At 41.4% G+C, this 12,092-nt stretch overlaps 1 protein-coding gene across 5 annotated transcripts in view; it reads left to right on the forward strand.

Moving 5' to 3' along the window:
- Nucleotides 1–12,092, forward strand: part of HSPBAP1 (HSPB1 associated protein 1) — a 66,475-nt gene that overhangs the window by 34,683 nt on the left and 19,700 nt on the right. For all 5 annotated transcript variants that reach the window (XM_090046006.1, XM_090046010.1, XM_090046009.1 and 2 more), the window contains 2 exons: nt 3,691–3,875; nt 8,320–8,456. In XM_090046006.1, coding sequence (XP_089902132.1) covers nt 3,691–3,875; nt 8,320–8,456 — 322 coding nt within the window. The remainder of the gene's footprint in view (nt 1–3,690; nt 3,876–8,319; nt 8,457–12,092) is intronic.

Raw genomic sequence — 12,092 nt, forward strand, 5'->3', positions numbered from 1 at the left:
ATATGGGTGTTGTTGAACGATAGTAGTGGTAAGCATAGCAATGGCAATGAGGGCTTTTCCTATCTAAGCCTGGCTAGAGGTTGCGACCAGTTATTTTGGATTCAGGTCTTATTAATGTTACTTCATTGTCTGAAGATTAGATTATTGCTATGTGCTGTGCCTGGGACTGCACATTAAATCCATTCATAAATTGGTGCAGAATAAGACCACTGTATTTGTCAGCTCATGATGCCATCATTTAAATGCTCTGTCTCCTTACGGCTTTACGGAAAGAGTTCAAGCTAATGGTTTTACTCTATAAGGCTCTACATGACCTGGGACCTGCCTGCCCAGGCAACCACCTCGCATTGTCTGTTGCCATAGCCGTAGTCTGTGGATGCCCTGTAAATTGAAGCTCATTCAGTTTTAAAGTAAAGGCATCCCTATCAGGGCAGTCTCCATGAAGGACTACTCTTATTTAATTATGGTTTAATGCTGAGTGGTTGTTCTTTATTGGATTCTTATAAATAATTAAGTCCAAAAGCCCTGGATGAGTGTTTGAGTGGGTGTGTTCAAACAAAAAAAGGAAAAAGGATGGAGGCATTTCATTTGCATCCTTATTGGAGCCTTAGGATATTTTATTTTCTCCACTTCTCCTTTTCCATCTGGATGAAGCAGGAGTTGGAATCTATCAGCATCAGTCCTTAATGAGCCAGGTGAGCTGCTGTTGTGTCCAGAGTCCTCCTTTCTATTCACATCTCTGAATGCAGAGCTAATTCTGGGGGAAGATATCAAAGCTACAAATCAACCCTCCTCCTATGTCAGTACAAAACACCAGTAGCCCAGTTTTGAATTGTTGGGCTTCATCTAAGAATGATCTCACTTCACAAAATCTACAGCTTTTAATCATTAAGTATTGAGAGACCCATTTTATGTTCTTGCTTTCAGATTCCAGACACTTGCATTTGCATGCACGTTGCAGTGCACATCTCCATTTTTCTAGGCTGTCCAAATACAATTGTTTTTTTATTTTGTTTATTATTCGCTAAGCACCTACAGTGTGTGCAGTGCTGAACCAGACATAAATTAAACAGAGATTCCTACCCCAAGGAGGTTTATAGCCTAGGAGATAGTGTCTTCAATAGTCTACAGGACTTACTGCTCATAGCTGGCATTTAAAAAAAAATAAAGCTCAGAGTGAATATGCTGAAAGTTAGAAATAGCATATTTCTTCACTTTAAAATATTGGTTCCTAACTTATCTTGGAAAATAGGCAATGTCATGAGCACTCTTTGTTCTCATCAAAATGATTCAGATATTGAGCTGCCTTCAATAGCGCTCATACCTTTTATCTAATTTTTCCATCAGCCTATCTTTTAGTGAGATGATGTGCATTGCATTAATGACTGGATAGCGAAAGGCAGTATTGGACTGCAACGCATAGGAAGAATCAGATACTGGATTTTAAGTTTATTGGGGGAGTCTCACATGTCTTGCATGAAGTTCTCATGCAGAGAACAATTTTTGGAGGAAGCCCTCATATTGCACCACACCACATTTTATTTTTTATATATATGAATACAAGGCTTATCTGACATTCTTAGCTAATGAAGTTGATAGGGAGCTAGATAGAGAACTGCTACCCAGTCTACTACAATGGAAAATGACAGGAAGATAGTGATAAAGTTTTGTAAGAGAGCTGTTCTCCTGCCCAAAGGGAATAAGAACAAATGTACGAGACTGGATGGGAATTGCCGTGATAATGAAATGGAGGCAATAAGGAATGAATGCCCCCTGAGCTCCCTCCTGCTGTAGAAAAATGAAAGGATTCTTTTTTCAAGCAGCTGCATGTGAGTGTTACAAGGTTAAATTACTGCTCTGCCATTGCCATTCATGTGGTCTAAGGTAGTTTTTCCCCCAACAATAATAGCTATAGTACAGTGTGTAATTTTTCATTTTACATCCCTGGATGAGTCTATTTGAAGCTGACAGGACTTGCTGTAATGGGAACGGAAGGTCTCTCTGCTAGGATGCTGACAGGAGCATGGCAGCCACAGCCCTTTGCAGGCTCCCCAACCTTGCCCTGAAGCACTTACCAGAATCACCCTGGCACAAGGCAGCAGTGGTAGCATGGACAGGAGCTTTATGAATTTGATATTGTTTGTCCACTGTGGAGTAAAGACTTGACTGCTCTGTTGGCATGTTTTATGGTGTAGTCAACAGAACTGATGATGAAAATTGAACAGAATAGCACTAATGAGCCTACCCTCTGGTTTTACTTTTCATTCTTTTTTGATAAGGGCAAATTTTTCACGGCTTCTCCATAGTGCCCTACCTGTATTCCTATTGAAGCCCATGGTAATTGCTCCCATTGACCTTCCTGGGACTAGAGTTAAGCCAACACTGAGCGCTTTTGAAAATCCCACCCTACAGATAAAATTTGCCCCATAGTAGAGAGCACAGTCAAGACTGTTTGTGTCATGGGGCTCCCATGACACTCCTGCACAAGATGCATGCACATGGCAGAGTAGTTGTGCAGGGGACCTCTGTGCTGGGCAGGCAGCTTGGATGTGCTCTGCCTATGCTTGTGTGCCAAGCATTCAGGACAATGCCCATGTCTCCCCGTTTGCACAGAGCTAGTGCCCAAAACCCCCGGGTATAAACTGCAGAGGTCCTGTCGACATTACGTCAAACTTAAGGTTGGGGAGTAAACCACAGAAAGGCTGTACTGAAGCAAGCCTTGGGTTTGGGACTGGATACCCATTTTACTCCAACTTTGTTTGTATGTGTTGATTTTCACTCTAAATTAGTCTATCTGGATTATCTGTAATAATTGATTTGGGGAATGCCAAGTTTCTTATCAGATTATCTACATCTGGCTTGATAAGCCCTGTTTTCCCCTTTTAATGCAAGACAAGGAAGATCCTTTGGATGTTTAGAGCACGGGTCTTTGTGGCATACTTTACATTCAAAACAAAGTTTGAAAATATTTCCCAAACAGACTTAGACAACTGAGCATTTTTCCACTGAATTTTCAAACAACCCAGTCTGTCAACTTCAATGAATTCAACTTGGAGAGTTGATTTCCATTTCTGGAAATACTTTAAATACTTTGTCTTGGTAGGATATCAGAAGACTGCTATATATAAAAATCTCTCTCTTATCTGTCTGTTCTTGAGGAAAGAAAACTTTCTTCATTCTGGGGTATAACCTGAATGAATCTTTTGTCTGGCAAAGTATATTTCCAGATGTTTCTTTCAATTACTGAAAAATAGAGACTTTGCCTCTTAGGTGGGGTTTAGGGCATGGGTATTGCTCCAGAATTTGCTTCCTAGGAATAACTCTGCTGATTCAGTTATGCTCTTTGGGAAGTAAACATGGAAGAGTCCAGCTCCATAAATCAAAAGAGCCAATACAGGACACACAGGGTGTATATGAGTGTTTGTGGGGGGGTATTTGTGTTAGCAGTTTACTTTTAATAAGAGAAACGAAGTAAAATAAGCCTGTTAATTGTGCTAAATCATACATTTGGCAATTTCAGCAGTTTTCAGATGTGTAGCTGTGCGAGTCAACAGAGCTAAATTGGCTGTGGATTGCATATTGCATTTAGCCAGTGGTCTGAGCTGAAAGAGAAACTACCCAGCCCCATGTCTGTTTTTATTGTATCTATTCAGTATGCATGTAATGGTTTCTTCTCTTGTATTGCTCTAGCTCCTCAGTTTGAAACCGAGTGCAGCTATGTGCAGGCTACACTTGAAGAGTTTTTGGCCTGGAGTTCTGGACTGTCATCTTGCTTCTCCGGACCATTCAGTTGTTATGATTCCTGCAAATACTGGGCTTATGCTGACTACAAGTATATAGCTAAGATATTTGAAGACAAAACAGAAGTTTTCCAGGTAGACCATTAACTTTACCTGTTACTAGGTTATTACTTTCGACTCAAAACAAGCAGGAAAAAATTCCTGAATGTCTTGGCTAATCATTAAGTGATTTATTATAGCTTTCAAAACCAGTGCAATGTCCCCCCTCCCCTCTTCCTTTTCCTGCTTTAAAGCTTTGTTGGATATCTGTGTAAAGGTTTTTCTAACAGAAGTCTCATTGCAAAGGGTCTGCGTGCCCTTGACCTAGGAGCATCAGACTAAAAAGTACCTCCTGTATCCTGGGGTTCATTTCGACGTCACAAATTTATCAAGTTCTACTTTAAAAGCAGATAAATTATTTTGCCCCCTCTATTTCCTTGAAAAGCTGCTCCAGAATCTGATTTTGCTAATGGTTACAAAGTTTGTTCCAATTTCCCACCTAACTGCATTAATTTTTTTTCAGTTCTAATATCACCAGTTAGCTTGAAAAGCACTTTTCCATGCCTGCTGTTTACCTTGATGTATTTTCAGACATCTACCCTATCCCCTACCGACCTTTGTTTTCTGCACTGAATGAGCCAAACTCTCCTAGTTTCTTGCTGTAAGTCTCTCCCTGATCATCCTAGTAGCCTTTCCTGGTTTCATTTTCAAATCATCTTTCTTGAACCTGAGTGATAGGCACTGTATGCAGTATTCCAGATGAGGCCTTGACTGGGCCGTGTACAATTCTTCCCTTATCTCCACTGCAAATATCGTGGTGGAATTGCATTTGCCTTTCTCATTGCTGCAGTACTCTGGGAGTTTGTGGTGATGCTGTCCTCAACTTGGATACCCTGGTCTTTCTCCACCTTAGTCATCTCCAACTGCTCAACTTACACATCACAAACTTTCAGAAAAATAATCCTGGTAGAACAATTGGCCACACGAAAAATAAAACAAGTTGGAGGTGGTCTAATTAACCACAAAAAATCAACATCTACCACGATAAAAAGACGTCAATGTGTATATTCACACGTGACTAACCTAGTGAAACAGCCATTTTTGGTGTTGTTTTGTGACACGTACCTAAACAACACAGCATGTGTACAAGTGCCACTAGTCTACAGCACAGACTCGTTTGTTGTTAGTCACCAGGTGTGTGGCTTTGCATGTTGCAGTCTTTTTTCATTTCAGCCCTCTATTTAAATATACTGTGGCCGTTTAAAAACTATAACAGCCAAGGGATCTGCAGGAGGTTGAACACATCGCCAACACTTCGTATAACATAGGCAGCACAGTTATAAAAGTTGGGGTGCTAACTCAGCAATACCAGCATTTGTTCACAAAATGAATTCTTGCTGGTTATGCTAAATGTGAAGTTCCAGCACCATTTCAGGGTCTCCCAGTCTCTGCATGACTCTTTCTAATTTTGGGCCTCTCTCAGCCTGATCTATACTTGCCTTCAGCAGACTCCCTTAGTCTATGGTACAAGATTATTAGGAGTATATAAAATATCCACGTGCAGCACATCAACCTAACCTACTGTTTTATTGGGTCAATAAGAAAATGTTTGTGAAGGAAGCAACCGGCATTCCACCCACACAAGCATGTAATTAGGGGCCTGGGGATCTTACCTACATCTCATACACTGATTACGCTGGCACGGGAATTAATTTTTGCAGTCGGTTCTGAACTTGTGAGGACTTCCATGCACTGCTGCACCATTTGCACCAGGCAAAACAACTCTCTGGAGAAATTCTTCCCTGTTCTGCTGTGAATTCGATGTTAACCACTTTTTCCCATTTAGATTTTAGTTCGATTTACCTAAGGTGACTTGAAGGGGAAAAGAAGGCCAACTGCACTGTTATTTATAGTGATTAATAGGGCCATTTAGAAGTTGTTTGAAATTTAGATTGCACTGTTTATCATTTACAGTTGTGTGGGTTAAGGTAATGATTCCATTATTCTAATCTATGAGCAGTATCTAGCATCTTACATTTTTTGTTCAGTTGATATTTCATTACAGAATTTGAGAAATAAATCAGGAGCAAGATATATGCATGAAGTTTAAATAGAAATGAGACCTTTTAGAGTGACATACAGGTATGGATTAACTTCATTATAAGCAGCAAACGAAATAAATGTAATTCACAAGTAATGTGCCATCTGCTATGGTTGGAACACCTTTTAAGTGCATTTCTTTATGCTGTGGATTTTTTATTGTAGAAAAGAAGCCCATTGTGCCAAGATTTCAGTAATCCTACCAGTTTCTTTTCAGTTCATTGGTTAAAAACTATTTTACCCATAATCGCTTCAAGTATTTACTACTGCTGCAGCATTTTGAAAAAGTTCTTTTAAATCTTATATTGATTATGTGCGCTTTCTTTCCACTTAAATGGTAACAAAATACAAAAACTATTTAGGTGTGAGATTAAAGTGTAGCAATGGTATTACACTTAACTTTATCACTGAAATACTTGTATTGGATTTTAAATGTAATGACTGCTGAAATCCATGAGTGACTTTTTCCTTTTTTGATTTCTTGCTGCTTTTGATAAATGTGTACATTTAGCCTTTTGCTTTCTGCCTCCTGCAAAATGATTCTTTTGAAATCTGTAATTTTGAAATCAAATATCCATAGCAAGACCTCACTCCTATTGGATTCGCTTTGAGGGTGCCATACTATTGAGTCATGGCATGATCATGGTTGTAATAATGCCTAGCTATAGTGTTTTTCAGCTCTAGCAACCCAGGGGCTTTACAAAGCAGGCAGGTAGGGTTATCCCCATTTTAAAGATGGAAAGATTGAGGTACAAAGGTCAAATGATTTACCTAAGACTATTCAATAGTGGTAGAGCTACGTATGAACCCAGGTGTTCTGAGTCCCAGTCTGAAGCACTGTCCTTTAGGTCACACTATTTTAGGTTAGTTTACATTAAATATTTTCTAATAGCAAAATCCTCTGCCCAGAAACTGCCTGAAGGGTCCAAGGTGGGCATGGGGTAAATGGAAATCCTTTATGCAAATCCAGCTAGAAACAATCTGAAGACGCCTCCGAAGTCCGATGCATATCCTTGGCTCTCACACTAGAGGAAAGTGGATGGGAAGACCCTTACACTGGTGGATTCCTCTACCACTTCATCTGTAGTTACGCCTTTCTTCTGGGCCTTTGTCCCTTGACAGCAGAACTGCACTGAGATCACTGCCAAAGACCCTTCCACAACTGCAGAGGCAGATCATAGTTTGCCTCATCATGCAAGAGAAAGCTTACAGAACTCAAGGGTGGAAATGACCCAAAACTTTAGCCACTGGATTAGAGCAAGGGGAAGGATTAAATTTACATGACACTGGGGGAAGCAGTGACATGATGTTGAGGGAGAAAGAGAGGAAGAAAGCCACAGATCACTGAACTGGTTGAAAAGAAGGATGACATTTTGAATGAAAATATTGTTCCTTTCTTATATGAGAATTTCAGCTCTCCCCATCTTTTCAGCCAGGAATTGTTAGGTTGAGATAAGAAAGCAAAATATGGAAAAGAACTAGGGCAGGCAGTGGGACATTCAGAAGGGTCTCCTCACATTGAGATATGAGGATAGAGCAAACATGAGGAGAGATTTCGGCATAGATGAACTAAGAGAACAGAGGATGCCACCTACAGATAAGATTTTAGAGGAAGAGGACTGGCCGGGGACAGACTTGTGGAATCTCTACACAGGGGGCACGTTTCACATGCATTTACATTGCATTCTATTTACTGTGAAGTAAGTTACTGTGCAGTAAGCGGAAATAGGCCAGCGTCTACACGTGCAGGCATTAAACCTCATTAACGCTGTGTATGGTCTGACTTGGGACTACAGTTAGTTCCAAGTCAGTTCATACACACAGTTTTACTCCACAGTAAGGCATCTACACATGCATTACTGCACAGTAACTAATTAGGTGTAAATTTGGCACCTGCATCATGCAGGTATTACATTTATGCCCAAGTCAGCGTAAGTCACCACAGTTATTGCGCACTATGGGTGTGCACGTGTAGATGCACACCCATATTGTGCAGTAATTTTTAGTTTTTATGCAGTAATTTAGGTTACTGTGTAGCAAATGTGCACGTGTACTCCCAGGGAGTAGAAACAGATGTTGCCAAACCCAAATAGATCCACCACAGCTGATGTGCTTTATTGAGCAACACACGTCGCCCCTTGTCCCATATGGTGCGTTGCCCCTTGTCCTGCATTACCACCCTAAGGCATGGCTACAGATTTTGAGCAATTGTGGTGTGACAAGGGGCTTGGATATCTGTTTGCTTCACAGCACAAAGGTGAGGAAAGGTTATATCTGTTTCTACTGACAGTGAAATAAGAAAAGGAGAAAAAGGTCGTTTTGGGTGGGGTGAGAGGGGAAGACCCTACAAGTACCGGACCCAAGAGTCAAAGGAAATCAGGGTGTCAGACAGATGTGGTTGTTTACATTAATAACTTTCTCCCCACTCCCTTCCCAACAGGATGTAGTATGGTCTGACTTTGGTTTCCCCGGGAGAAATGGAAGGGAGAGCACACTGTGGATTGGCTCAGTGGGAGCAAACACTCCTTGTCATTTGGACTCCTATGGCTGCAATTTGGTGTTGCAAGTACAAGGAAGGTAACAAGAAATGTGTGTGTGTTGGCTGAATCTCCACGGGGAGTTCTCCCCATGGCCCAGCCATTAAATACTTTCACTTCTAGCTCTTGGAATATTTTAATTCTCTCAAGTCTTCAGTGACCTAAGAGAAGGTTTTTCTGTATGACCACAGGTTTGGGGACTGAGCTTTGCCCGAAGGGAGAGTGCATAATTCATATTTCCTTCTTTGCTTTGTTGACCTGATGATTAGATGCATATAATACAATGTCTCTGTTTACCTAGTATTTACACATATTGTAGTCACCTAAAAAACAAACGCTTATTTTATAATCTTTCTGGCTGAGCTGAGCAAATTGGAATTGCAAAGGTAGGAATATAGACAGGCACAAATGGTACAGATATAAGCTGCATGTAACTGCTGTCAGGATGTAACGGCTTCATCTGCACGCATCTGTAGCAACAACTTCAGTTCCGTTTCATCCAAAATTAAAGTGACAGTGATTTAGCTAACTTGTGTGGCTCCCCAAACAGGAAGATGCCTTTGTTATACCCTAAGAGCTGAATGGCAGCTTCCTCTTTTTCCTTCAAGCCATTAAATGATACGTTTGTCTACAGCTTGAAAAGGATTAAAGAAATAAAATGGACATAGACTACACTGAGCTTTAAGATATTCTGTGTTCTAAAGCTTCTAAATAGCCTGCTGGAATTAATTTAGAAAAGAAACGTTAGGACAGAAGCAGTCAGCTGTGAGGAAAGTTAAAGTGGACACTTGACGCTTGATACTCTTATTTGGGGCCTGGTTTTGTTGCTTTTTCTTCCTACCTGTTTGCAAAGTTCCTGCAATTCTTCTCTTTCTTTTCTAAAGTATTTTTCAGTTTCTTTAAAAATAATTCCATTATTTTTGTTGTATAATGAAGTTGTATAATGAAAGTTGTATAATGAAGCAGCTTGCATGTACTTGCTTCAGGCTTTCCACTGGACAGTACAGGTGGGGAAAAAAAAGACCTAAATGTATTTAGGGTTACTATACATCTGGGTTTTCCTGGACATGTTCTTTTTTAGGGTCCTCCGATCTCTGTCTGGGTGGTTTTTAAAATATGAACAAATGTCTGGGATTTTGGTCTGCTCAGCATCAAAGTTTTTCCGAGCACTTCCCAGCTTGCCCTAACAAGAAGCTTCTTGGGGTTGGGGGGGGAGTGAAGGGAGGGCAGTTGGAGGCAGTGGGTACCATGTACATGTGTGCACACACACGTACGTACGTGGCCAGCATGCAGCCAGGAAGGGTGGTAGGAGCAGCCCTGGCAGCTGGATGCATGTAAGTCTATGGGGAGTGGGGATTGGAGACCCAGGGCTTGGGACTGTCTTGGGGGGCTGTGGGGCAGGGGGTGCGTGTGTGTGGCAGAGGTGTGCAGAGGGGATGGGTGTTTGAGGCGGGTGGGTCCCTGCCGGCACTGGGGAAAGTTGTCCAGGCACTGGGGCTGCAGCAGAGCAGAGGGGGTGAGGGGAAGCACCTGCCCCTCCAGCAAGGGGTGATCTCCTAGCAGTCCCTGTGCTAGGCCTGGAAACAGTTTTTTGCCTCTTGAGAATAAGTGAAGTCCAGCTCTTTAAGCAGACTACACAGCCACCCAGGGTTGTGACTCCCTTGCCTCTTCACAGCAGAGAGAAAGGAAATGCTTTACACAAGTTGACCCACAGCCCAGCTTTTACCACCCAAATGTTAACTGTCCTGCGTCTCCAATGCAGTTGTTTAGCTGCTTGCATTTCCTCCTAAGCATGTCACTTTAACTTAGCATCAGGAATTCAGGTTGAAGCCATATTGGTCTAGGGGAAAAAGCAATCAGGGCTCGTGGTAGAGGTGATATTTTTCTTAGATCAACAAGATTTTTGCAAAAAAAATGTTTTTAATTACAATTAAAAGCTTGCAATTAAAGAATTTTTTTTGCAAAAATCTTGGTGGTCTAACAAAAGATATCATTTCTACCACAAGCCCTGATCAGTTTAACTAAGTGGTTCTTAACCTTTTTAGACTTGAAGCATGCCAGGTAGACTTGAGGCACCCCTCAGAAAATGCCAGCTCTCAGCTTTTACTCTTTTTCTTTTGTCGACAGAAAAAACATAGTGCAGCTTTTCTGTTGCAAAGAACTCAGGAAGACCCCAACTGAAGTGTGGTTACAAAGAGGATGGAGTTAAACTGTTCTCAGTGGGGGCAGATGACAGAACAAGGAACAATGGGCTCATGTTGCAGCAAGGGAAGTTTAGGTTGGATATTAGGACAGACTCACTAGGAGGGTGGTGAAACACTGGCACGGGTTACCTAGAGAAGTGGCGGGATCCTGGAGGTTTTTAAGGCCTGGCTCAACAAAGCCTTGGCTAGAATGATCTGTTTCGGGATAGTCCTGCTTTGGGGGACCATCGGGGGATGGACTAGATGTCCCTTCCAACCCTCATTTTTATGATTCTGTGATTCAGCTATGGATTTCTGTTTGAAATCTCTGGGTTTATCTTGTTGGTCATGTTTACAAGCCTAAGAGTGGTAGCATTGTTTGGTACCTTAGGATCTCAAGGCACACCAGGGAGCCATGGCATTCTGGCTGAGAATCACTGGTCTAGCTCCTTGAAATGTTATTGTGATACTAGGGGTTTAAACCCTTTCCTTCCTATGTAAACAAGGTCTTTTGGGTAAATCTGATATCAGATTTACCCAAAGAACCTTGTCTGCCTATGCCCTTAGACCAACACAGCTACAGCCTAGTTCCCTACATGGAACTTAGCTTGGAGCCTCCGAGGCTTTCTAAGCAAGCCATTTTCCTGTCCCTTTGTGTGGCCCCGTGACTGCGAAAATTATTCTTATAATGGATGTTGGACTTTTGGGTAAACTGCTTATCCCCCAAATTTTCTGATGCCAGTAGCTTCTGTTATCTCTCCTAAGTCAGCAGGCCATGTCACCCCCAGCTACGCTGATCTCTGCAAGTCTGCCTACTCTGTTCATCCATCCTGTTTTTCTGCCTCAGATCCCTTTGCCCCTCACTTTCAGTTCTGTGACTTAGAACTGACAGCCAGCAATGCTAGATGAAGTAGCAAAAACTGAGTAGCATGAAAATAAGCAAGGAAACGGCCTGAGTCTACAAAGGAGGAGAGCAGCATAGGTCATTCTAACCTGGATTGAAAGGGCTTCCTCTTTTCTAATAGAAGGTATTGGTAAATGCATAGGTCACTGTGGTGTTGATTATATAGCTAGTCTTAAATGCCATAAATTTAGCTTTTTGGATGTGATTTTAATTATTCCTGCTCTGGTTGTTCCCATCATTTAACATATTTTTCTCATAAAACGGTTATTTATATGTTTGTTTACTTTGCCTTATATATTAGCCATTCAGCATTTTGGAAAAATATATGCCCAGAAAACAACTGGCAAAGAGTTTTATTTATAGTATACATAAACCTGACACCTTGTGTTCTGGAGAAGCCAGTTTTTAATGCAGTGTATATTATCTAAGTAGCTGCGTAGATCCTGTGCTTAGGAGTTAACATCTCTTATGTACTGCATGGTAACAGAAATTGCACATCTGATCTCCAAAACATAGCGCTCTATTACTTGCATTAGGTGTTAGATTTGTTAGCTAGTAGCAGTAGTAGGTTGTTACCCACTTTGTAGTC

This window comes from Crocodylus siamensis, chromosome 4 (assembly GCF_052110815.1).
Source record: "Crocodylus siamensis isolate JL-2025a chromosome 4, ASM5211081v1, whole genome shotgun sequence".
Classification (NCBI taxonomy): Eukaryota; Metazoa; Chordata; order Crocodylia; family Crocodylidae; genus Crocodylus; species Crocodylus siamensis.